This window comes from Scleropages formosus, chromosome 11 (assembly GCF_900964775.1).
Source record: "Scleropages formosus chromosome 11, fSclFor1.1, whole genome shotgun sequence".
Lineage (NCBI taxonomy): Eukaryota > Metazoa > Chordata > Actinopteri > Osteoglossiformes > Osteoglossidae > Scleropages > Scleropages formosus.
The window spans coordinates 9,585,209-9,612,487 of record NC_041816.1 but is presented as its reverse complement, the minus strand read 5'-3'; the positions used below and the strand labels follow the sequence as shown (position 1 = coordinate 9,612,487).

The following is a 27,279-nucleotide window of genomic DNA, read 5'->3' as shown; positions in this document are numbered from 1 at the left end:
AATGAGAACAGGCCCTGATATAGAGCCTTGGAAGTAGAAGCCAAGCTCCCCTGTGTCTGTACAATGTGGTTTCAGGACTCTGCTTTCCTGTAGGACTCTGTTCTAATTATGAAACCTCAACTCCCTGGTGGGGACAAGTAAATCCATTTCCATGAATGAAAACTTTTTCAAGCAGTGTTGACAGAAAGAAGTGTCTGTAAACATGTAGACACATGGGAGACAAATTAACATGAACAAATTAGTGGAGACAAATCCATCAGTGGTCCACAGAGTGTACAGTAGATGAGTTTAAATGAGATATGTTTCTAGGGCTTCTGAACTTGATAGAGTGTGAATCGGGATTACATAAAAGGAGAATTCTGTTTAATCTCATATGTTAACCTGATAGGCTCCAGATCACCCTGACCCTATTCAGGACAAGTGGTTTTGAAATTAAAACCATTTATTGTCTTATAACACTTTATACCAGTTATATATGCTTTTGTTAACAGAGCGCTTTCCAGTTCACTGACTTTTAACTCTGCCCTCACATACCCCATGCATGCTTGTTGCATTTTTTTGTACCTGGTATCTTATTTATGACAGACTGACCACTTGATGAAAAAAATAGTACAGATCAGTACATGTCAAAGCAAATACATTGCTGGAGGAAAAGTTGTTTGGTTTACCTGCTCTATCTTTCATTCTTTTAATTTTGTAAAAAATTAATGTTAAGCAAACAAGCAGCAAACAAATTAATATTAAGCCTCGTTTGGGTTAATCATCCGAAAGTTTCATTCATTCATTCATTCATTCATTCATTCATTCATTCATTCATTCATGTCTTACTGTGGTGTCCTTCCGTCACTACCTATATGTTTGGTCAATAATTAGTGCATGCACACTGCTGTGGCCCAGTGTAAATCCACTCTGGGACCAATAAAGTATGTACAGTATGCAGTATGTCTACCTACAGTAGGCGTCAGGTGTGCGAATCTGTCTATCCAGTCCAATACGGAAGAGAATCTCCGCGTTTCTCCAGTAGATGGCGCCCGGTGTCACCGTTTCGACTTACGAAAACGCTCCCCGCCATGGGTTTCTTCGCAGATACGTCCCTCCCGTTTTGCAACCACTACATACAATCGGATACGTAATCCTCGCAAAAACCTCGGTAGAGCCTCATTTTAACTCGAAATCAAAAGCTACAAAAACAGAAATAAAAGTGCGCCTTAATTAACAATAGTGTGATTTTTAATGGTGTTTTGAAAAGGACTGGACAAGTGAAGTGTGTCTGATTCGCTGTGCTGCCATGTACTACAGAGCATCCTCATAGCCCAATATGGAATACAATTGTTGCTGCTTCTTTAAAATTTAAAAAGCCTATTTGTTGAAAGGGGGTGCGGTGGCGCAGTGGCGCAGTGGGTTGGACCCCTGTCCTGCTCTCCGGTGGGTCTAGGGTTCGAGTCCCGCTTGGGGTGCCTTGGGGCGGACTGGCGTCCCGCCCTGGGTGTGTCCCCTTCCCCCTCCGGCCTTACGCCCTGTGTTACCGGGTTGGGCTCCGGCTCCCCGCGACCCCGTATGGGACAAGCGGTTCTGAAAATGTATGTGTGTGTGTATTTGTTGAAAAAAGTAAAATAAACTAACTTTTTAAAGCTTAGTAAAATTAGCGGAAGGATGCAAAGATATGAAATCCAAGTTTAAGGGCGATCTCTTCACCTTGGGAACCCGGCACTGTGGAGTTATTCTTCATCTGCGCGCTCTAGCTACACTCTGGCTTCTTCTTTGTTACCAGGTTAATAACCTTCAGAGTCTATAAGTCTATAATATGTTGGTAGTAGCTACCCCTTTACTGGAACATATTTACATGTTTGCGACGTTTAGCTATACAGTATATAACTATTTATCAATTTACACGGCTGACACAGATCATTTTACGGGAGCAATTTAAGGAAAGTGCATTCACTGCTCAAGGAAATGACAGCAGGAGGCATCAAACCCACAACCTTCAGGTCCTGATGCCCACGGGTAGCTACTGCCTAGGGTATTTGAACCACCAGGTTTACCCCTTCTTTGCAGTTAGGACTTGTTTTTGTTTTCCTCTCTTCAGCTGCCAGCTGGCTTACTCTAGAGCTAACTGTAACTGTAGTACTGGATCGTTTACAGTAACTCTGTGTCACTCTCGCTCCGCAACATACGAATGGAAGTGAACTGAGAGGAAATGTACAGTATGTACGAAACGCAGATGAACTGCTCTGTTTGTCTCCTCTGAGGAGCCGTAGCTACCGGTCGTGTTCGGAGCCTCAGCGGACCGGACTAACTGGATCCTGTCGGAAGCCGAGGAGAAGGGAGCGCAGCTCGGAAGAGGAGTCCGCCTTTTGCGGGCCGAGTCGCGAGTGGAGCCGAACGACCTGCCTGGTTTCCCGCGGTCATGTAAACAGGAGAACGGCAGGGCGAACGGAGTTTGAGCGCCTCTTCTCACTCACTAAGGCGCTCCGACGGCGGGAGTCGCGAGCGCGCTCAGTCACAGAGTGTGCGGAAGAAGCTTCTCAGCCCCGTTCTACTCCACTCCCTCGAACTTAACTTAGTTAACGCTAGTAGTTAGTTGGTTAGTTAGCGGGCGCTAACTAGCGCTGTAGCGCAGCTGTTCCATCAGCGGAGACTTAAACTTGAGGGAAACTGAGATAATCAGAGCTTAGAGGACCGAATCAGTGATCACAGAAGTTCGCAGCACGCACACACTGAGAGAGAGAGAGAGAGAGAGAGCGGGGTGTGTGCCTGTCCACAGTGTCTGTGTGTCCACACACATGGGGAGGACCAACTCAGGCCGGCAGCTGTCATGTGAACGCGCAGTACTAATGGTCCGTGTGTTCACCAGTGGCCAGGCTGCGAAAGCTCGAGCGGACGCGGCTAGTTAGGATTGCCTTAACTAGTACTAGTTGTGCGCGCTTGATTGGCATCGGCATTCGCAGCCAGTGGACGGACGGAGGGACACGGAAGGGCTGCGCGCGCTCCCGCTGGGGGCGACAGCAACATGTTCCCGATGAGACCCCTGAAACCAACCTTCAAGTCGTACCTTCCGCCTCTGCAGGTAAGAACTAACACCTTTTTAACTTCTTTATTCCGCTTTACGCTCAGCGCCCTAACTGCAGTACTGCTGCTGACACTCTCATGATTGTAGTAATTCAGGGTAACTTAAGCCGTTGCTCGTGGCTTCTGCAGCACCAACGAGGAGTGGGTCTCAAACCCACCACCGTCTAGCTACAGGTTTGTCTTTACCTTCACACCACCTGTTTCTGGTTTGATGTAGACAACCTGAAAAAGTGACATTCATTCATTGTGTCTTGCTGGAGATGCTTTGGCATGCAAAGACATGCCGTATGTCATCTGTTATTGAAACATTGTGTATTTTATTTTTAAAAAAAAAAAAGTTACTGCATCTATCTAGCTGTATGATCTGCTGTGGAGTCTCTTGGTTTAGACCAAAATGATGTAATGAGGTCTCACTGTTTAGTCAGAAGTTTTCCATTTTTCCTGCATTTTGTTTTTAACCCTGCCTAATTTCCCAGCGCTTGAGTTGTAAGTAACTTTTGGACTAAAGTATCGGCTAAGTAAATATTTTCTTCAACCCCACTCCCCCAGACGGAGGTGAAGAAAACTGTCCAGCCTCCGATTAAGAAGTTAGAAGCCAAGTTACTACCAGGTAAGATGACAGGCTTTCGAAGGTGAAATGTGGAGGATAGCGGCTCATATTTCACCAATTTCACATGAATGTTATGGAAAAGAAATGCAGATCTCATGCAGTGTGCGTATTTGCGCTGCCCCCCAAAAGCGTTAACTGCAATATTCAAGTTAAATCTAACTGGACTACTTTGGTGAGACAAATTATTTTGATAAGATTAAATCACCTGATGTGTGTGCCCTGTGTGCTTTCCAGCAGCTCTTGTCCCTGCTGAGCTTCACAGAATTTGTTCATCATAGAAGTTTGCTGCAGTAGTTATTGTAGGAGACTTCCCTGTGAGCTTTGGCCCATTGTTTGTGCTTTCACATTGCTGCCCTTGGCCTAGAAAAATGAGATTGAGTCCCAGCATTGCTTTCTTCCAGGTTTACTAATTCACGGTTGCCTTAAGTGTCATAACCTTGTCAAACATCAAAATGCCAGATTTCTTTGTTTGTGTACATGGGGGCCCCATATGTATTGTCAGAGGTTATTTTCTGAATAGATGCCTTAAAGCCCAGACTGTCAGATTCATTTAATTTTGCAGACCAGTCCATTGAGTTCAATAAAACAAGAAGATATGTAGTTTGCTGACAGGTTTCTAGACTGAAGGTTCTGCTGGAAGCAGTTTCTGTTTTTGTGTGTGCTTTGCTTTAACATGTGTATGGGGTTGCATAGCTGCATTGCAGGTTAGCCATACAGTTTTTGTCATGTGCTCTTTGGTGGTATTCTGTGAAGCATTATACACTGAGAAGATATTTATTTTTATTGTTGCTCACTCCATGTAGTCCAGCCATTGCTGAAGTTCAGATCTGAGGGCCTTAAGAAAGCCACTTCACACGAGGACATTGGTTTGGCTTTATCTCCATTTGCTTACCGGTGTCACAGTTCCCACTCAGTGTAATCTTAACAGTTCAAAGAAAACATGTAATCCATTCTTCATAATCACACTGGAAAAATAATCCCGCTCTAAAAACAGTTTTTAATATGGATATTTTTGACAGTGCTGACACTTTAAATGAGACGTGCACAAATAAAAACTGGTAATGGGGTTGTGATTCTGTGATAAACTGCGTTTTGACTTGTGTTCTTCATAGATTGACCAGATAAGGTGAAACATCACACAGCAAGCGGATGCACAAGGACACTGACAGTAATCTTTCACTTTTTATCTCAGCTTGTTTAACTTGTAAGGCACCGAGCGTGGCCAGTTCTCTCTCTGTTTCAGTAGCATCTGCAGTTAAAGTTGGGTTCCAGTTAAGGACGCACACTTGCTGCCATTTCAAGTCCTGCAAGGAGCCCTGCTGCAGTACTTTTGAGAAGGATACTGAAGCTGCAATGTGCTAGCAGTGTAAGAATTATGGAGATTTTTGGTAGCCCATTTCCACATGTACAGGCTCTCTGCATTGTGCAGCCTCGGTGGCAGCAACATCTCTGATCCAAGTCCACTTTAAACCCACGCTGTAACACGTGTTTTATTAGCTGGAGGAAGGAGCTGGCCCTGCAGTCATGCCATTGACATCAACAAGAGCTTCATTATTTTCTATCTTGAAATTGCACCAACAGATTTTTCTGTTTGTTGTTTGCGTTTATGTGGAGGCATTGGCTGTGTCCTCAAACAAGCGTTAAGAACTGCACCTCTTGAAGAAATTGTCCTCTGCTTTGCATCTTGTGCCGAATGGTCAAGCAGTCATCAAGCATTGCCAATTTAGCAGGAACTACACTAAGTTTCTTTAGAATTTGTATTTCAGCTGTGGGGGTGCCTCAAGAGATGTTTGTCTTGAATGTCTCATTGGCATTCATTCATTGTTATACCTTAAATATGCATCGGCCACATATTTTCTGTATCTGCCAGGCCATAGTCTTAAATCATTAACTGCTGCAGTGTGACCCACGGTCTGATACTCTTTTCGTCTGTTGTCAACATTATTGCACACTGTTTTTAAGATAGGGTTATTAGTGATGTAAAAGCCACTCTGAACAGATTATAACTCAAATTTCATATGATTCATAAATTACATTTATTTAGCAGGTGCTTTTCTCCAAAGCGACTTCCAGTGAACTCTATGTAGTGTTATCAGACCACACACCTTATTCACCAAGGTGACTTACTAGTAAGTAACTGTAAACCACTAAATTAACTGTAACCACTTACTAGATTCAGGGAGAACATGGAAACTCCATGCGGACATAGCTGGATTCAAAGCCGATGCTCCTCCCAGGACCTACCTTCTCTGGCACCGTCCAACACCACTTTTAGATGAGTGTTGCACAAATAGCAAGAGTTAAACGTGTTTTTCTTTGCATGTTTTCCTGATTAAGGAGGAAATAAGGAGTTGCCCATCCTTGTCCATAAGTCTGGTGAATAAGAAGGACCGGTCCTGTTTACAGAAGCACTTTGTATTATTTTTACCGGTGACTTTGCATTTTTCCCTATTTTGCAGGTGAAGTGAAAGTACCTCTTTCGATTAGATGTTATAGCTTGTCCTGGGCAAGGTTGCAAGGGCCTAATAAGAACCTGCGGCTGGAGCACGCCTTTGTCTGCGACACTGTCTGTGCACTGACAACACGTCCCAGCCAGACTGCTGTAATTGTTACTGCAGCAGAGCAACCCCATTATTACAGACTGCTTTGGGAGAGGCTGCCTGGGATTCACTTATAGGAATGTGTGAGTGCTGCTAAAATCAGAGCTTCTAAGCTCTGGTCCTCTAAACCCAGGTGTGTTCCTGGTGAGGAAAATAAAGAAAATGTAAGTAAATAAAACATTTAGCTTGCCCACTACACTTTAAAGGTAACTAGGGGAAAAATATCTGCATAATGGCAGCATGTCTAGAACTGTACACATCTTTTCAGTGACATAAAGACATTTAAATATATTACAGTAGTTGTTTATAGAAAGCAAGGTGGAAGGAACATTAGCATGCGCAGTGGGTGGAGGGGGACACATCACTGCACTGAGTGTGAATGGTACAGAAGTGTGTGTGTGTGTGTGTGTGTGTGTGTTGAATGTAGCTGTCAAGTCATAGATCATCCGGCAGTATACCTTAGTGCTTGAGAAGGGCTTGGAAACAAGGTGCTGATTTTCTTTTCTCTTTCTAGGATCATTTGTGTTTCACATTTGGATCGCGTTGCATACTGAATTTCTTGTCCTGTGAATTCCGATGTGATGGCTTGAAAAAAAATAAAACGACCTGATGTGAAACATCCAAGCCTTTGCTTTGTTGTGATGGCAGCCTGCAAGCCTGGTCTGTGCTCCGTGGGTGTGGATGCTGGCTGAGGAGTGCATGTTACATTTACATTTATTTCTTAGGTTCTCTATTGTGCTGCCTTTTCTTCACTTTCAGTAAACACAGCCACGCTCAGGAAGCCTCCATTCAGTTTCCTTGCTCAGATCTCCAGGTCTGTCGGTTATCCAGCTGTCTGTGGCTGCTGCGGTTTAGGATTAATGGTTTTATGAAATCCTCAGATTAACTTGAAACTGTAGGATCTTCCTTAAATTTTGAAGCCCCAGTAACAGGCATTTTAGACAGGAGCTTGGTGTTTTGTTGTTTCCGGGGCATGCGATGAGGGCCATTCTATGACTGCTCGCAGTGTCTTTCTGAATACCTCGAATGTTGCTCTTCCCCTGCTCCGCCCCTGTGCTGAAACACTTGAATGCATCCTATTCAGTGCAGCCGCTCACCGAATGGCCCGTCCAACAGCAAGTCCCACACAATACACAAAAAGCTTCAGTCACTCTGACTCATCTGTCGTCTCAGCCTTCTCAGTGTCCCTCTGTTTCCGTTGCTCCTGCTCCACCCGTCTCAGCCTGTCTCTCTTCACACTTCTTTTTTTTCTCCCCTCAATTCTCCTCTGTCTCTCTCTCAGCTCCTAGTTTGCCCCCCCCCCCCCCCCCCCCCATTGCTAGTCTCTGTAATTTTGTATCTCATTTTGAATCTCTCATTCTCAATTTTTCACCTCATTTTGTATCTCTCATTTTCTCTTCTCTTCATCTGTTTATCTGTATTCAGTCTGTCCGTATGCGTCTGGTTCTCCCTGCATGGAGAAGAGGCAATGTTGTTTAGCACCGTAGAATTGTTGTTGGTGCATTCAAGGTTTTCCCTCGTTATTTAAAAATGTAAAATCTGTAGTAGCTGGTGGAACAGGGAAATGTTGGCCCTCAGCATCTTCCAGTTTGCTGACTGTTCTTAGGTTTGTTGGACAGTTTGATTGATTTGGACTCTTGGAGCACTTGGCCTGTTGGTGCTCAATGTCCATCATCCTGTGTCTGCTGTGCCTTGCTAGCTGTCTGGTGGTTTCCTCCTGCCTTACTTGTGTGTGCTTGTGGTCTGCCACTGGAACTTTGAAACTGATGGGAAAATTAATTAGCTGGAGGCAGTGCAGGTGAAAACGCAGAGCTCTTTTTCCTTATGCTGGCCTGCACCTGTAGTCACTGGGCTTTTCTCTTCCTTGTCTTGTGACTTTGCTTGTGGCTCTGGGGTTCTGGCCATTGTAATTCCTAGGCACAGGCACTCAATTTCTCTGCTGCTGTACTTCATAAGGGTGCTGTTTTCAAGCACTCCTATGTTTCATTTAATTTAACTTTTTTCTTCTTGAAGGCATCTCACGTGATGGGATGATCCATGCTGTCATAGAATCTGCTAAGGGCCTATTTGTGCCATGGCCCCAGCATCAACGATGGTTTGCTGCTGTCTTAAATGGCAGTGGCAAAGTCTGTGCTAACCCTAACTCTTTTCTTGTGCTTTATAGACCAGTAAGAGCCCAGTAACAGAGAGAATGGTTTAGTCAAGGCAGTAAGTTGAATCCAGTGGTTCCCAGCCTGCCTGGTCCTGATGCTTTGTGGACTTAGCCCACTTGGACAATTTCTGTATAGCTTGCCCCTGAGTCACCAAACTCCATCTCCACAGGAGTGTGTGGCATGCCACATCTCCTCTGATCATTCATGCAAAATGATGAATGGTGAGGTTTCATAGCACTTGCTGGCTTCATGTTTTATTGGTAGAACCTCCTTCTTTCTGGTTGTTACATCTGATCAGAGTCCTGCAGGCTTCAAGCTCATTCACCTGTGTATGACCTGTAACACACAATTCTGATTTTTCTGCTCTGTTATGTGTGTCACTTAAGTTGTGATAGACGCATTGTCTGAGCTACACGTGTACAAGTCTTAAGTTTGCACTTCTCGCCACAGTATTTTACAAGCTCGATTGTACACCCTTGAGCACGTAATCTCAAAAAGTAATAAGTAACAAAAATGTGCAATTATTTCAAGGATTTTGAGGCTAACAACGCAGGCTTTGTCCTTGGTTAGCACACCTGCCATTTTCACTGGAGACTGTGCATAGTTGAAAGGTGCTTCAAGGTGGTGTATGGAAAAAAACATCTTTTAAAAGGGTAAAGGAATGCTTAGAAAGCCTGAAAAGCCAATGGATCGTGACTAGGTAATGGTGAGGCAGTTAAAGAACTGCTCTTGTGTGGATTTCAGGCTGCTTTTACCAAAGGTAAGCTTCAGTGGAATTGTTGTAATGGCAACGTGAAAGGCCTGTTAGTCTCTCTCCAGGGGGCAATTGGAAGTGACAGGCCGTGGTTGACTGTGTAAGGTGTAATTAGGTTAATGGCTTGCCCTCTCTCCATCTTGGACCTGTCTTTAGCATCTCCCTCTTGGCTCTCCGTTGAAACTCTTACAGAGCTCTTGGCTAGAGCTGCTCCTGTCCCAGATGAGTACAGCATGGAAGAAAAATGCCAGTGCAGAGTAGACAGAAACCTTGTGCTGTCACCTGTTTCTAGTTTCCTGGTTTTTTTGCTTTATGGCTGAGAACAGAATTTGGAATGTGTCTTAACTTTCAAATGGTACTTTTTCTGTAGGTTTGTATTGCATACTGTAGGTGTGGTTCATCAACAGTGTAAACCCAAGAAGGCACTCAAGGAACTTAAGCTCTACATTGCACTGTCTTCAAGTTCCTCATGTCTAAGGTCACGCTAGGTCTTGTTTGGGGGGAGAGTGGAATATGGTTTTGTTGGAAAAGCATTGCTAGTGTTGTGGCTTATCTTTAAGATACAGTTTTCTTAGAGTAATAATAATTCCTAAATTTTCTTATTGGGCTTTTTGTAGGAAGCAGCTGAAATGCTTAAGAGTTGTACATGGGTCTGGCTAGCAACAGAGCTTTAGGTGGGCCTGAGGTCCCTGGAGAGGGCCATTTGTATGTTCAGCTGCGTTTTAGCCTGGTTTTTCATTCAAGCACAAGTTTTTGTGCTTGTCTTTACTTTGACAACCCAGTCATCCTTGCAATTGGCATATTACTAGTAGCTTGTTGACTACCTCTAGTTCGAACTCCGCAACACTCATCTGCAGCACTTACCTGGAGACACAACTTGCAAAATGGCCTTTGAAGTCTCACACATGTTTTGTACTTTTACAGTCTTGAAAATGATATTTAACCAGACATGTGAGGCTCTCTGTAAATGATTGCTCACATTGGGCCTATGTTCCAGTTCTTTGCCCCCATCAGTTTTTTCCAACAGGCTCGCCTGCATTCCTGCCCAGTCTCTGAAACAGTTAACCGAAAATGTATAGGTAAACAAATGAGTCTTCCCCCTGCCATCTCTGTTTCAAGGCATCTTGGTCTCTTTAGACGTTGCAGCCATGGTAGTCTTGGATCCGATTCTCAGGATTGGGCCAGTGGCAGGTGCTTCGCTACAGTTTAAATGGCTGTTAATCAGTCAAGAGGAGATGAATTTTACTTCCATTCAGTGAAGGGCAGATGTTGGACTAAAATAAGACTAGAACTACAAAGACACAAACTTAAACATTTTGCTGTTTGACTCATTGTGTGGATAGCACAGTCCATGCTGTGCTAGGGCTATGACCAGTTTACGCTGGTTGGGGATTGCACATGTGAATTCTACCAGATCAGCCATTTCATCGGAATCGGTCACCCTCAGCAGGTCCCCTCTACCGTGCTGTCAGAAGTACTGTCTGTCAGCTGTGTTGTCCTGTTGGCAGGAGATGCGGGTTGTTTTCTGCATGTTGCACATATTGAACAGGCTAAAATGCAAGTTGCTGTTCCTTGTGCAATATGTCATTATTTGCAGCCTGCAAGAAGAGAGCTTCAGAAGGCACTTTTTGTGGGAGTTCAGTCTGGTATCGGTCTTTTCTCCTGCATTTGACTCAAAGTGAAACTTGAACTTCCGCTTGTGAAGAGGCACTTCTCAAAGCAAAGCCTTCTGTGTGCAGGATAGTTACTGAAAACTCCACTTGTTGTCATCGTAACATCTCTATTTTTAGTTATTTTATCTTTTCTTGCCAAACATGCTTCAGAGGTTGCTGAAGTATTTTTCACTGTAATAGAGGCAGGTCCTCAAAGATTGAGCCAGGAATTAGGACTGGCACTCCTTTCTAAGTGTGATCTGTTTGCACTTTTCTTCTGGTTTGAATCTTAACTTATTTATTTTCCCTGAAAATTGTTTAATTTATTATCCCAGAAGCACAGACCACGAGGCAGAGTACACTCTGGGCCAGACCCCACTTCATCACAGAGCAGTCACACACTCATTCACTCATATGTGCATGCCACTGGGTAATTCTGAGTCATCGGTTCACCTGAAACGCTGGCCTTTGGACTGTGGAAGGAAACCAGAGCACCTGGAAGAAACCCGCACAAACATGGGGAGAACATTCAAACAATGCAGACTGAGCTGGATACAAATGTGCGGCCACTGGCTGGGATCCAGAAGCACTATATGTTGCACCATTGTTAACTGTTCTATAGTAGATTTCCTCCAGAGAAACGTGGGTTTAAATGCACTGCATGCGTGTGATGGACAAAGACACATGACCATTTGATAGACCGCATTGAGACTGACCTCGGCTGAAAGTAACTGCAGGTCAGAGGTTGGATTACCGTTTTCTTGCAGTTGTGTGTGAGAATGATTACTGTCCAATCCCCACCCCACTCTTAGCTGTCGGTGACACCTCCTTTCCTGTTTGTAGTGTTTATAGCTCACACGTAAACTCTAGAAAATACCTTATAGTCATAGTTCAGCAGCCAAGTTCCATAAAATGTACAATTCTCATGTAATTCCAGACATTTTTTGAGCCATAAACATAAAGCTCCTTAGCTGGTGTGGATATAGCCTCAACATGCAGTGTCTTTTTAAAGGAAAGAAGAAAAGGCTGTTTAGATGCCACTTTATTGACATAATTACACATTATGCCTCCCTGAGCTACACCACTGCCATTGGCTGGTTCTACGGAGCATGCAGATTGCTTTCTGTCAGGGGAAACCGCATGGAGGCACGAAGATACTACACCTGACTGATAGTGATCGGAGTGACTGCATGAATAAGAGATCATGGCTCCATGACGGTGTTTTTCCTTCTTGTCTCCAGCACATCATGTTGATTTCAGCTTCATTTAACCTTCTCTGAAATCTCTTTGAGTGGTAAAGCTTAGCAGTTGATGTCCTTTTTAAAATATAGATCATATCAGCACAGTGACGTATTGAAAGGTTAATTGATATTACACCTTAAGCTCATTTTCGTTCTGTTCATTTCCATTTTTCTTCAAATATAGGTTGTACTATTTTGGACTTTTCAGTGAGTTGCTTGTTAAAAGTGTTTTTGTATCATTTCCTTTGGTTATCATTTTTATATTATAGAGTTAAGGTTTGTGCTTTATAGGGAAGTTGTGATTGTATTTTAGCGGGCTTTTGGGCCCTCTAAGGGTTACTGAGGACTTACAAAGGCAGATACTGCGGTGCTTAACTCTTATGCTGAGACTGTCCCCCCCATTTGGTCTCTTGATGTGTATAGGTGAGATTGTGGTGAACGAGGTGAACTTTGTAAGGAAGTGCATCGCTGTGGACAGCAGCCGAGAGGACCTATGGGGGAAGCTGATCTGCACCAACTTCAAGGTTTCCTTCATCACCCACGACACTCTGCAACTTCAGGTATTTTTAGTTTTCAGTTTTCTGTCATGACACATTTCAACGCTTATTCTGGTGACCTATAAGAAACCAGACCTAAATTTCTTTAAAAAAAAAAAAAATAAACTGAAGGCCATATCCTGAAAAGGAGGTGGAACTTAAACGTCTGAAAGCTGCAGTTTCCTTTGTGTTATCCATTTTTAGTGTCTCTAGCTAGCTGCCCCCCCCCATCCTCTATCTTTATTCGATGTGGTTTGCAAAGGCACTTGTTCAGGGCTGTTATGCTCTTTCAGACATTCCCTTGTGAGTCAGGCCATCAGTTGTTCCAGACCAGAAGGACAGATTATTTTACACAGCAGGTGACCACTCCAGCCTGGAAAAATAGTGTTTGACTATTTTATGCTCATTTTCCATGGGTCTGCTGAACCAGACAGTGACAGATGCCTCTCTCTACTCAAGTGACCATATTTTTTTTATATTCCTGTGGTTTAGACACCTGACATACTTCATGGCATGCATGTGTGCACCTGATAGCATGCAAGCTGCAGAACAGCAATTCAGAGATGGACTTCTGCTTGTCTCAGGTGGTCCTAAATTTCTCAGCTCCCCAATCCAGCATCATGCTGCTTATCGCTCTTTGTCTTTCAGCAACAGATGGTGCAGCTGTCAAACCAGCAAAGATAGAAATTGGAGATTTATCTATTAGTCTTGCAGAACTCGTTACAGCATCTACTGATGTCACTCCTTAAAGGTTTTTCCAGGTGTTTAATCCCATTTGTAAACGCCTCTTCATCCCACTTGTTTGGTTAAAAAAATCAGTGCCCCCAAATTCACTTACTGAAAGTTAGTATCTTTGCAGGAAAATGTACAGTACCACAGTCAGAATCTGGGCTGAAGGTTCAAAAAGCCACCACCTCTGTCTTTGATTCTGTTAAGGATATGGTCTGCTGGTTATGTCTTATTGTCCTGCTCCTAAACTTCAGTGTATGTTTAACACTGTTAAATGTCACACTTCTGTAATGACTGGAATTTATCCTTGTTCTCTGGTCACATGGTTTGACTCACATCTGTTTACAACATGTCATCTTATTAGTACATTTCTTAGATTTACTGCATTCTTTACATGCCATTCTTAATAGGATTATGAAACCAAAGCAAATTGCAGTTTTTAATTTGGAATTAAAGCGTTGTTTGGTTTTGTTAAATACTTATTTTGCATCTAAATTAATCATTAACCACCTTTAAGCAATTGAAATGGAACATCATTGGTTTTCTCTTAAATGTTTAACATTCCGGACATGATTTATGTCTCTTATGAAAGCAGAAAAGTAAAGCATAATAGTTCAATTCTTAAAACTGGCTCTCTGAAATATTCTTTAAACTGAAGTTATGTGCACTTGATCTTATTTAGAGGACAAATATGATAGATGGTATTAAGTAGTTTTTAATAGAGTATTGGATTTTAAATTCATTTTGTTCATTATGTAGATATTTTAGTAATCTTCTGTTGCTTATCTATTCATTTAGCAGATGCTTTTGTCCATAGCGACATACATCTCAGCAAAAGTACAATTTATGCATTACATTGAGAGAAGGATACATAGCTGCAGACATGAGTCTCAAGCAAATCTAGTTTGTTCCCTACCACTTGCTACACCGAGGTTCATCGCTCAAGTAGGTGCATAAGACACAGATAAATCCCGATACCGACACCAATTTTTTTTATTAAATATTATAAGATACACAAATGAGCAGTACAATACCAGAGTAATGGCTGAATAAAGGTTGTATCTGGGGATGCTTCTGGAGTTACGATGCGTGAACAGTTACACCATAGACAATCTGAAGAGATCTTGGGCAAAGTGGATCTGGAAAAGGTGGGTTTTCAGACCCTTCTTGAAAACAGACAGAGTTTCCGCAGTTCTGAGTGACAGGAGAAGGTCATTCCACCACAACGGACGCAGAACTGAGAACCTCCGAGCTTTGCCTTTCGTGCGCGGGACCACCAAGCGAGCAGAAGTAGATGAGCGAAGGCGCCTGGCTGGGGTGTACTGGTTCATCAAGTCCTGTAAATAGCCAGGAGCAGTTCTATTCTTACTATTGAGCTTGTGGACTTGTAATACCTACTTAAAGTTGATTTATTGTACATGTGCTGGAGTGGAAATTTTGTGATGTGCCCAGAAAGGCTTCCTACTGACAACTTTGATGACTTGTCTTGTGCAGAAGTTCCAGTACACAAACCGACTGCTGGGTGAACATGACATTCCCCTGGCATGTGTGGAGCAGGTGGTGACAGGTAAGGGAAATCTGGTGTTTGACAGGAAATCCTGTTCAAACACGCTACTGACACAAGGAAGCCAAACTGCCTCTGTGAGGAAAATGAGACGTGGCCCAGCAGAGGTCTCGACAGCAGTAGGTAGGGACACACGGACGAGATCGATTCCAGACCTGGGTTCAGGAAACTCCTCTACACAGAAATGTGCCTGTAGGTTGAAGATGGTGCCTTAGACTGTTGTTGGTGCTGGTCTGGCAGACTGCAGAGCAGTGATGCCCTACAGGGCTGTCTTCCTGCTTCCTTCCAGAAATATCCTGCAAAGTGGGTGCCTGAAATGGAATCGGTGCTTAAATAGCTGACCTGTCAAATATGTTCCTTGTTGTATGGGCCCCATCAAATGATTAACTTCAGCATCCCAACCTTTATGTCTTTGACAGAGATTTTGATCTTGTTTTACCCCACTTGTAATATGAGCCTGACACCAAAAGGAAACTAACCAGAAAGCAGGTTCAACTTGTTGAACTGCTGTAGCAGCCTTATCAGAGCAGCTCGCTGCTCTTGGTGGCTTCTTGCTGGCCAGACACGCTTTGGCTGTTAGGAAAATGGCCTCAACCACTCTGTTTCTGTGAGGATGAGGTCAGTGACCACTGCTGCAGTGCCCAGTCTGGATTAATCATGTTTGTATTAGATCACTGCCGCTCTTCTCGCTGACACTACTCTGATCGTGATGCTGTTGTGCTCAGCTGATAGAGCATGAATCTGTGTTTTTCTGTCCCCTTGCCTTCAACAAAGGTGCACTGTTACAGCTTAGCTTGGCAGAAACAACAAGAGTGTTTGTTCTGGTTTGTTGCATTTCAGTAGCAGCATGGCTGTGAACCTGTAAAAGTCAACAGTGGTATTTGTAAATCGAAAGTTGAAAAACAAGGCCCACTTTACCACAACTCATCGCAAGGATTTTGGCAGGTCTGCACAATTCTTGCCAAGATTTTTCTCATTTCTCAGCCCACGGACTTTGACAAATACATGAGTTCACCTCTTCATCTTGGGTGGACAAGTTTAATACTGCTCACAATGGTGGAGTTTCATTTATGCAGTTTATTTTATTGTGTCAAGATTTTCTTGAAAAACTGTTATAAGAACAACCTAAGCCAGTCTTTCACAAACCTTTGATTGTTACCAAAATGAGGGTCACAAGGGTGTTTCTGTGTGCAGCAAAACGTTCACAAACAAAGCCATATTACAGTGTCATAATGGGATTACTTCACTGGCACAATTTGGAGGATTACTAAAATGGTAATTAAAGCAAAATAATTCTGGAGAATATAGCCTCTGTATGTGCTTTATATAATAATGTTTGAGTCTGTTCACATCTAGTGCTTGTGCATCATGCAGACCAGCTGGGAGCATGATGTGAAGTAGCACTGTCATCTGATTCTGAAATTACAGATGGTGCTGTAATTTAACAGCTTTTAGAGGAGCTCATCCACATCATGGTAGCCGCTGAGGTTGTTTTTGATTGTGTAATAGTCTTACTTCCATATAAATTTGTTTTTTCCATTTCATCCGATTAAAAACTCTGAAAATTATTGTATTGGTAAGTCAATAAAACTATATGAATGAACACAAAGTATCAAAGTGATTGATCATTAACACTGAATGTACCAGCCTTTAGAGTCGTCAGAACAAAAATGTATTCAGGGTTTGGGAACAACTAATTTAAGCAAAACTTAATGATTTATCTGAGGAGTTTACTTTCCTTTATGGAAGAGAGATCTTGGTTCATTATCTTCGAAACCATTGTGTTAAAGCCTTGACTCAGAAATTCATCAGATTGACAGGTGTGATGCTGTAAAGCTTGTTTGTCCAGAGGGTCTCTGGTTGTTCTTATCTTCCATTATGTTTGATATCTTACCATTTATGCATTTGAGACAACAGCTATAATTAATTGTATAAGTAATCTGCATGTCTGTTTGCATCTTGCTTTTATATTTTTCCTAGTGAATGATGCGAAGGGCAAACAGAAGGTGCTGGGCTCAAACCAGAAGCTCAAATTCAACCCGACGGAGCTCATTATCTACTGCAAGGACTTCCGCATTGTGAGATTTCGCTTTGACGAGGCTGGGCCCGAGAGTGCCAAGAAGGTACAGAATACATGAGAACTGGAAGTTAAACAAGTTAAACCATGAGGTGTTAGCATACTGAGCTCTCTTCAAAAGCTTATCATGATGGCAAGTTCATCTGATAATGTTGTGTTTTATGTGATAGTAGATTAGTTTGTAAGAAGATTTCCTTCTGACGTTTTGTAGAAAGTCAAAATGGAATATGATAAAATTGTCACATTTTGCTATCTTTTCCAAAGAGTTGATCTTATTTCTAATCTTGGTGGAGACTTTTTACTGAGATTGCGAGGGGGGATAATTTTTGGAAACTCTTGACATTATGGTGTCACTACACTTAGCCAGTGGTAGGGTGAGTTGTCTGATGCCCCACTGAGGTCCTCTAGGCCTTGAGCAGGGCAGCCATCTGCCTCCTCGCTGTGGAGCAGCTCTCTGAGGAAGAGGTGAGGAATTAGGGTCTGTCTGCCGGAAAGCCACTCTTTCATCTCCTGTTCCCATCTGGTTCGCTGCTGGAGTGAACTGCATGTCTGTGAGGAACAGCCAGAGAAAACTGAAGATTTGCTCTCTGCCTCACAAGTGTTACATCTTTCCTTCTTGATTTTCTGCAGCCTTTCAGCCGATTTGTCCCCTTTTCATATATAAATTGGTGTGTACATTTTTTCATTAATTCACTCACCCATCCTGCTTCTTTGATCTGCCGGTGTCTAATTTGATCATAACGCAGCTCTTCTCGCTGTTGTTGGTCTCCTAAAGCAAATGGATTTTTGTCTAATGAATATTTGTTTTACCTGGAGATATTGAAATATATTACTAAGTGTGTTTAAGGAAAACATCCATAGCAGTTGAACCTCATTGATCAATTTAAAAGGAGATCTTTTAATTTACTGAGTTCAAGCTTTTGTGGTCTAGATTTAAGCTTTATGATCTAGTGGTTTCAGCAGACTTGTAGGATTCCAGCGTTTTTTTGTAATAGTACCACATCATTCATTACTTCCTATTAGTCAGACTAGAAGAGAACCCTTATTTATACTGAGACCCAAGTGATGAGATGCAGAATGCAGCAGGTTATGTGTTTCCAAGCAGCTGGAGTTGCTAAGAAATGTTGCTGTGGGTGTGGAAGGAACATCTCATATTGTGCTTCTGACTCATCTTCATAGAGAGTTGATTGAAGTTAAAGTATAGCATCACTGAAAAAGAGGAAATTGTGAAGTGTGTTTTTTTTTTTTTTTTTTTTTTTTTTTTTTTTTTTTTTTTTTAAAATTATTAAATTTCTTCCTGGACACATGACTCATTCTTTCTGATTAAGGACATTTGGTTAACAGTTTAGTTATGGTGCATTCTGTTGAAGGGTTTTACATGTACAGTTTTTTTTGTCAGCTGAGACTGTGTTAGAAAACTTGAAATGGTGAAATATTTTTATCAAATGGATATAGGGTCCAGTTGCTGAACCTGGAAATGACAGTGAACACATCCAAGTCCAAAAAAGATGGAGAAACCATCAGATGTGAGGACAAAAGGCCCATTGAATTAGTACTTCCTGGTCATTCAGCAGGCACAGATGTGTTCACACACAGGCCTCTGTTCCACAGCCTCAGAAGGAGGGCTTCCTGAAAAGCGACTTCTGATGTGCATTGCACAAGTAGAGGACTTGGCATTCCTGGCAGTGCCAAGTCCCTGGCATAGGGATCATTGGAGATAAATTTCTCATTACCTTACATTGTTCAGTATTTATTAGGTTTTGTTTCTGCATTGTCCTGCACAAATGTCAAATAGCACTGAGACGGTGATTGAGAGTTGTGCCTTTAGTGTTAGAATGAAAGTTATTGTGAGGCCTTCTTGTGACTGAATATTCCTTAAGTAGACTGTTTGGAAACGTGTTGCCGAACTTTTGTCAAGGGGCAGGAGAAAATGAGCAGTCTTTAGTTATCTGTTCGCTTGGACTCGTACTGTTCAGAGAACAGGAATGAGAGAAGGGTAATTTCTCAGGTCTAGAAGGGTGGTTTGAGAAGGCAACCTGTACCTGCAAACAGGTCTGGGTGTAAAGTGACCCTTGTCAGTCCTTAATATCTTGCCCTTCTGCTCAGCGGATCAGACCTTGCGCGTATCTGAGTTCCCCCATCAGGTGCCACCTGCTTTGACCAGTTTCATTCTGTCATCTGTAAACATTGAGATGTGTCTTCAGTAGGTGAGGAGCGGCACAGTGGGTTATTTTTACACTCAGATTGCAAATGTCGGTGGAGATTCTTTTGTTTACTTGCCACGCGGTGTAATTATATAACCTTCCCAGAACTGCCTTTTTTCCTTTGTGAGCGATGAGAGGATGTAGGTAAGCAGCTGCCTGTTTGTTGCACTAAATGATGGACCAGGGCCCAGTAACTGGTCTCTACATGTCTAAAAAGGGTCATGGTGGGATTCTGTGTCATTGACACTGACACATCACCCCAGCACTGGCCCAGCATCCTGAAAGGTTATAGAACCATGCAAAAATTTTGTTAAACACATACTGTTGAGGTGTTTATGAGAAAATGGATCAGCAGTTTGCTGTGAATTTACTGCCAGAACTAACAATGGCCCGTCTATGCTGTTTCTGTGTGTCTTATAATTTGAGAATGCCCGGTTATTTTCCATGAGGAATAAAAGGCATTCCTGATGAAAGGTCTATAGCAGTTTCATAAAGGTACTTTGGTACTTTTGTTGCAGAAGGAGCTTTTTCCAAGTCAATGCTTGTCAGGTTGAAAAGAAGTGGCTGGTTGTTGATGATAGCAGATGGAAGCTTGGCCATCATGTACCCAGGAAACTCAAACTGGAGAGGCCAGGCTTCTTCATGAAGGCAGAAGTTGTCAGTCTGTGGTGCTCATGTAGGCAATGACTGACATAGTTCTCACACCTACCTTCTCCTTCCAGGGTTTGTCAGTAGCTGAAGAGCTGTTGCTGGATCACTTTTTTTGGTTGGGCAGGGTTACGTTGCCTCTGTCTGTATTTGTATTTATTATTCAGATGTATTAATATGTATGTCTACTTCATCCCACTGTTGTGCAGGTGTGTCTAGCTGTAGCCCATTACTCTCATCCTGCTGATCCCCAGCTGCTGTTCGGGTTTGAGTTCGCTTGGAAACGACACCACAGCTCCACAGGTACACCTGAACTGACTTTCCATCCTGGCTGAAAGTCATTGTTCTTTGGCAGGTCTTGACATGAGCTGTACCCAACAGGAATGCTTACCCCTCCTTATCTGTAACATGTTGTGAACAGGCTGAATAACTCTTAAAATCCTGTTTGTTTAGTATTAAGTTAAATAGGGTTGACCCTAACCATAATGATCAGTTTGCAAAAGGGGTACATCCATCATGGATGGATAAATTTAAATTGTAGTGGCTAGGATTTTGTTAGAGGTTTAAATTAAATCAGTGTCCTTAGATGACATCTTATTAAACCTACTAAGGTGATACAGATAATAAAGTGTCCTGAACAGTAAGATGGGATGTTGTGAGGAACTCTTCACTGCTAGTTTGCTGCTTATTTTGATTGTAGGTGCCCGACTCAATGGTGTAGACATTGAGGGTGGCCCTCAGGTGCCTCTGTTTGACCGTCCCTCTGACTGGGACCGAGAGATCAAACGCACTGGTGCATCGGAGTGGAGGGTGTGTTCCATCAATGAGGGCTACGCCATCTCTCCCAGGTGTGCTCCGTGAAAACAGTCCTCTCTCCCCATCACTCTTCAGATGGCCTGTGTGATGCATTCTTACAAAATGACAAGGATTATGATTAGCTCTTGATTAAGATTACAACAGATTGACTCATTTCAGTTCTATAATCCTTGTTTTGGGATTAGGGATGTAATATTTCATATTTCTGGAGAATTAGTTTGTGTAATTTCATTGTGTGAAATGTACATGGTTGGAAGTGTAGCAACTGCAGATGCTGTGGTATTTAAACCCCTGGTGGTACAGTGTGATATACAGCAGTCTTCAGCCCATATCTTGTCCAGCCACTGTCTGACTGCAGCCGTCACTCTGTATACATTAGCATTCGTTTAGGATCTCAGAACAGCACCACGGGAAGTCTGATAGACAGCAGATGGAAAAATCCTCTTTTACAAGTATGTCCTTGCCCACAAACCTCTTTAGCTGATGCTGACTGCAGAGTATTAAATGCCAGTAGGGTTCGTGCCTTGCTCAGAATTTATCTCTTTAAGTGATTAGACCATCAAACATGGCTTTAGGCAGAATCAGAACGTTGTTATTACGTGTTTAAGCCCATGCGACTTGTGATGATTTACAGTGCACTCCCATCTTTTCTTTGTTTGGCACTGAATTTTGATGTGTGTACAGGTGTTTATGGATAATCCTAGTCAAATAAATCCACCTTGGTCCCTCAAGGTGAACTAGCAACAAGGAGAACTGCTGCTTCCCGAAAGTTTGCACATGTAGACAATGCCAAGTAATAACCTTATTGCTGGTCTTCCTGCAGTCTTCCGGAGTACTTTGTTGTGCCTGTTTCGCTGGCGGATCAGGACCTGAAGCAGTACTCTGGGTTTTTTGCAGGCCAGCGCCTCCCGGTGGGTATTCGCCCCAGTGCATCATGGCTGGTGTCTAGTGCTTTTACTGGATGGTGACTGATTCATAAAGGTCATGACCCAGCTTTCTTCTCTCTTTACTTCCACAGCTGTGGTGCTGGAACCATCCCAATGGCAGTGCCTTGGTGCGAATGGCTAGCATCAAGGACCCTGTGCAGCAGAGGAAGCTGGACCAGAGGTACTGTACAGCCACAACAATCAAATAATTCTTTCAAAGATTCAGGAAGTGACGTGTTTGTGCTACAGTTTTAGTAAAAGTTCATTCTCTGTTGCACAAACTTTACAAAAGTCAGGTTTTTTTTTTATTTTTTAATAACCACATTTAGTTTGTAGAAATGGATTTCTGGAACTTGTCTAAAATCAGTCTTTGGTCTAAAAAAAATTTAATCAAGTGTTTAAAAATGTTAACAAAAATGATAAACATCTGCAAAGCTAGAACTGCATTTGCCCACACATTAATAGAATATACAAAAAAAATCATTATACAAAAAGCGCAAAATTATATTCATTAAGAATGTTCTTATCATTGGTGGGTTGTTCACCTCCAGTTTGATATGGCAAAGATACTGGTACACATCTGAGTGAGACATCCCTGGTAAGTTTAAAATCTGGACAGAGTAGGCACTGCCAGAAGGGTTTTTTTTTTTTATTTTTAAATCTAGAGTTGTTATTGATGGCATTGAAAAATGGAAGATTGAAAGTTTCCTAATCTGGTGCTACATGCGTGTGAGCTTTAATTGATTTGTGCATTGACTCTGTATAATATTAAGTTTGGCTTCACAGTCATTATATTTAAAATGATTTGTGTGGTGCAAGTCCTGATTCTCACATATTGAAATTACGGTGCGAATGAGCAATGAGAAGCTGCGTATTCTACATTGTCGCTGTAGTGATGACTCTTGTCTTCCTTTTTCATTGCAGAATCTGCACTGCCATCACCAAGAGCCACCCTAAACGCAGTGATGTCCTGAAGTCTGACTTGGACAAGAGCCTTCCAAACATCCAGGACATACAAACCGCCTTTGTCCGACTCCGGCAGATCTGTGTCATTGGTGAGCATTTCTCACATCGATATTTTTTTTTCCCCCTCCCACGTACAATAATACACAGGGAAAGATGTTCAAACTCTTGTGCTAAAATTAAGGGGGCTGGACAAGATTCCCCCCCCGCCCTCCTCCCTCACTCATTTTGTTTTCTGTGTCCTTGGGCTAGCCGTCCCCTTTTTTGTAAATTAAACACACACATACTGCTTGCGCTACTCAACACTGGCACATATTCACTCCACTCTGACTCATCACCACATACTACTAGTCAGCCAAAACCAACCACTCTGTCTGATAGGCAGACTGTCACCTCACCCTGGCCGACCACTTGTCTGTTTGTATGCAGAGCCATTTGAAGAGTCTGAAGAGAGGTGGCTGTCGTCCATGGAAGGCTCAAGATGGCTGGAGTATGTTAGGTATGGACTAACAAATGCGCTCGCTGGACCAACAGCAAGACACCTGTTTGTTCTGAGAGTCATTGCTGCCTGCGTGGAGCTATGAATGAATGAAACTTTATTAATCCCAGAAGGGAATCCTGAAGTTCTGAAAAATAGCACAGAGGAATGTTAGATGGTCTTGCACCTAATCTGGTGCATACATTTGGCTGAGAACATTTTTATTCAAGTGGCAAGATGATGTGGGCCAGAGACTTTAGATTTTACCAGATGTTTGACACACCTGTATAGCACCATGAGTACTCATATTTGATTCCAATACTGTCACTCCTTGCAGGGCCTTTCTGAAACACGCTGCAGAAGTGGTGTACATGCTGGAGGGACAGCATGCATCTGTCATTCTGCAAGGTAACTATTCCACTCTGTTTACGTTTGCCTCTGGATACAGTGTTCTTGTTCAGTCTTTCTCACCACACTCTGTATGACCCCCACCATTTCCCCCTCTCTCTGCCTCTGGGCCCCTTGCAGAGGATGAGGACCGTGACTTGAGTTGTGTGATCTCTTCCCTGGTACTGATCATGCTGGACCCACACTATCGCAGCCTAGTGGGCTTCCAGGGCCTGGTGCAGAGGGAATGGGTGATGGCCGGGCATCGCTTCCTCGACAGGTGCAACCACCTGAAGAAGAACGACAAAGAGGAAGTAAGGTCCACCTAGCACAAAACGTTTGAGTATATTTGAGCATGAAAGGCCTGTTACAATTTAGAGCCTCCAACTACGTTCACTGAGGAGACCCTGTTGTTCCCTTCTGCAGTCTCCCCTGTTCCTGCTCCTCCTGGACTGTGTGTGGCAGTTGCTGAATCAGTACCCCACTGCTTTCGAGTTCACAGAGACTTACTTGACTGTACTGAGCGACAGCATGTGGATCCCCATCTTCAGCACCTTCCTCTTCAACTGCCCGCGGCAGCGTGCTGAGCACTGCAGGGTGAGCATCTCCTTCTCTGCTACCCAGGGTGCAGCTCCCTTGGTTTGCTTTTAGGGTCGCAAAGACAGGTTATACTGAAAACAGAGCTGTCTCTCCCCTCCCCAGGAGTTTGTGCAAAGTAAGAACTCTGTGAGGGAGTTCAATATGCTGCGCTTCCCCTGTGTGTGGGACTGGGACCAGCAGTTCTCCCGGAAGGATCAGGCCCTTTTTAACAGCCCACTCTATGTGGGTAAGGGCACCTCTTGCATTCACAACGGCACAGTGAAGACCTTTCGGCGCACAAAGGTGAGCATGCATTTCTGAGCATCTGTTCCCTTTCACTGTGTTGGAGAGAAGGAGCCATGGCTGGCCCCTAGCCATAGCTCTAACATAACTGTTTCTTCATGTGCATCTCCTGCAGAAGACCTACAGCTCCACACTGCGTGGCCTGCCCTCCCTGCCCAATGGGATGCTGATGGAGGTGGAGACTCTCCCACGGCGCAACTCCCTGGCTCAGCGGCTCAGACCTGACTTCTCAGTGGCACGCGAGGCACCAGAGAGCCCGTCTGAGCGATTCTTCCGCGAATGGCTCACCCGGCCCGCGGATCCACATGGGCTGCTGCTGCCCCAATTGCTACCCTCGCATTTGCGGCTGTGGAAGCTCTACTTCTTGCGCTGGGTGCCCGAGACCCAAATCCCGCGTGGCGGACCCATAACAGCCTTCCACAGGTTGTCACTGCTGGCAGACGAGATTGAGGCACTGCAGGCCCAGCTGAGGCGCTGTGGCAGTGCCAGCACCAGTACCTCTACGGTCTCCACCCCCAACATCTCACATTCAGAAAGCAGTAGGATGTACTTCAAAGCCCGTTCCCCGGACGACCTTTCTTCACCCCCTGAGTACCTCACTTCCTCTTTCCCCTTCTCCCCTGTGGGCAACCTTTGCCGCCGTAATATCCTGGGAACCCCATTCAGCAAATTCCTCAGCGGAGCCAAGATCTGGCTCTCCACTGAAACCCTGGCCAGTGAGACGCTCTGAGACAGACTCAACACAGTTCCACCCAGTGATGGGAGAGAACAGGGCGGGACGCGGTCCGAGAGCTGGAAGTGATAAAGACCTGTTCATGTTTCCTGCTTTTGCATAGCATTGGTTCATGTTTCTCCAGCTGCACACTTAGTCCATTACAATTTCTTTCTTTTCTGGCTACCAGAGCTCAGCTCTTCATGTAGCAAGTTAATTCTTTTTTATTTTTCACTGGAAGAACAAATGAAGATAATTTTTGTGAGGACTCTTCCTGTGGTAGTTTCACACATCCTAATCTGTTGTTCTGAACATACAGGTTAGGGTACCTTTACACCTTCTGGTAAGGTGGCATTAAAATGAACAACAGTTAACCACTTTGTTGACGAGTCAGTGATATATTGATTTAATCACTGTTCTGTTGCTTCAAGCGTGGTAAGCTCAAGCATATTTAACCGTCAGTGATATATCATAGTGGACACAACAAGATGTTTAGCTCCCTAGTTGTGGGGACTTCGGGTAGGGATATATGGGGAGGAGGCTCTCTACGGACAGTACAAGAACCTGTCCCTGTGGGGTTGCTCTGTGCTGCTGTCTCGTAATTCAGCTGGCTGGTTTGGTATGGTGGCAGAGCTGGCGACCCAGTTAGGGGTCAGATATGGCATGAAGTCTGCGTGGAAAATATTGGGGTTCGAAATCATATGCATTATAGGTATAATGATCACCTGTCATGTGAAGACATTTTCCAGTCTGTCAACAGGGTGAAAGCCTTCAGTACATATCACATTCACTGTTTCATTACCCACTTTAAATTTCAGTAGATTAGACTCCTTAAGACACCAAATATTTAAAGAGTATGTATGAGTGTATGTATGTAATATGAACTGTAATGGAAATTTTGCTTGGAAATTTATTTGGCTAACAAATGTACAGAATTTATTTGAATTTAAAGAGTTATTTTGCTTAGTTTAATGTTTGGTACATTCTGTTAATTGATATTTTAAATTATAGCAAGGGCTGTGCTGTGATTTAAGGTGACCTGTGCTAACCGACCACTAATAGTTCACTGGGTATCGACGCTGCTGTTAAGTATGACAACTGCTCTTTCCAGTGGACGCACTTTGACACAGGAACAGAGCACTGATATTTATTCAGTTATGCAAAATGGGTCAAATGGGAACATTGGAAAGCCACTGTGCCTTTAAAGGGGAATTTTGGGCTTGCATTTCACCCTTTATTTGAATAACGGACTTTCCTTTAAGATGCATTTCTCTGGGCATGCTGCGTAAAAGTCAAGGTATTCCGGAATGTACCAAAAGGTCCCTGATTCCAGTGCTGCTGCTACCAGAAGCCATATTGGTGCAGGTGTTTTGGATCTCCTCTAATACAAAAAAAAAAAAAAAAAACCAAAATTCTATGAAGTAACAGTGGTCTAGCCTCTGTGTTTACCTGGAGGTTGGGCTTTGCCTGTACTCATCTGTACTCTGCAGTTCTGGAGCCTTCAAGTGTTTTTTGAGAGCTGCTCGCTGCGCAGTGCAGTACTGGGACATCGGTTCCCCTCCTGGCATTGCAGGGGGCTCAGCCACAAGGCCAAAATGAACTAGTGACTCCATTTAATACATGAGATGTAGTGCAAATAAAGCTACTTGCCAAGAAGTGTTATTGTGTTTGTGTTCCGTCATTTACATATATACATGAATACGTCAGATTTTAGAGGACGGGGATACTGTATGAGATGTGACCACACTGCTTCCTGTTCTGTGGTCCAGATCAGTGTGAATCTTCCACAAAACCCCCATTTTGTGAATCAGGGAAACCAGTCCTGTGGATGGTTCGCTTGCGCACCTGGCAGCTTGTCTCCCGGCAGACCTGAGCTGACGCGATACTTTTGTAGTGAAATGTGCACATTGGGAGTAAACCACGGGGGTACTTCAGCTCGGTAACTGTAAAAGTCTGATCAGTTTCATAAGACCACTTAAGCCAGTTGTGTGTAAATATGTAATGCTTCTCTCATGAGCTGGTGAGACCTCAGTGCATCACATTACCCGTTTGTAGATGTGGAACAGTGAGCGATGAAAGATACAAATGGGAGCTTCGATTGCCAACATGAAGGCTGAACTCGTCCCATGGCATAGCAGAAAGGGAATAGAAAATGTCACAGAGCTCTCATGTTGTTTTCCTCTGTGACTCTGCATCCAGCACAATCCTTTTCCAGAGGCAAGCATGTTCGCGAGTTCTCGGTTTCCAGTACGTGTCTCACATTAGGCATTCATTGCCA

The 27,279-nt window shown here is 43.4% G+C and overlaps 1 protein-coding gene across 1 annotated transcript; it reads left to right on the top strand.

Moving 5' to 3' along the window:
• Window positions 1-2,282: 2,282 nt before the first annotated feature.
• On the top strand, window positions 2,283-26,395 carry mtmr10 (myotubularin related protein 10). Its single transcript, XM_018739661.2, has 16 exons — window positions 2,283-3,067; window positions 3,619-3,679; window positions 12,503-12,639; window positions 14,839-14,911; window positions 16,889-17,031; window positions 20,047-20,140; window positions 20,538-20,685; window positions 21,477-21,564; window positions 21,672-21,760; window positions 22,504-22,634; window positions 22,972-23,041; window positions 23,358-23,428; window positions 23,549-23,721; window positions 23,834-24,004; window positions 24,110-24,289; window positions 24,405-26,395. The coding sequence occupies exons 1-16, from the start codon at window positions 3,011-3,013 to the stop codon at window positions 25,017-25,019; spliced, it is 2,301 nt and encodes a 766-aa protein (XP_018595177.1). The 5' UTR covers window positions 2,283-3,010; the 3' UTR covers window positions 25,020-26,395.
• The last annotated feature ends 884 nt before the right edge of the window (window positions 26,396-27,279 follow it).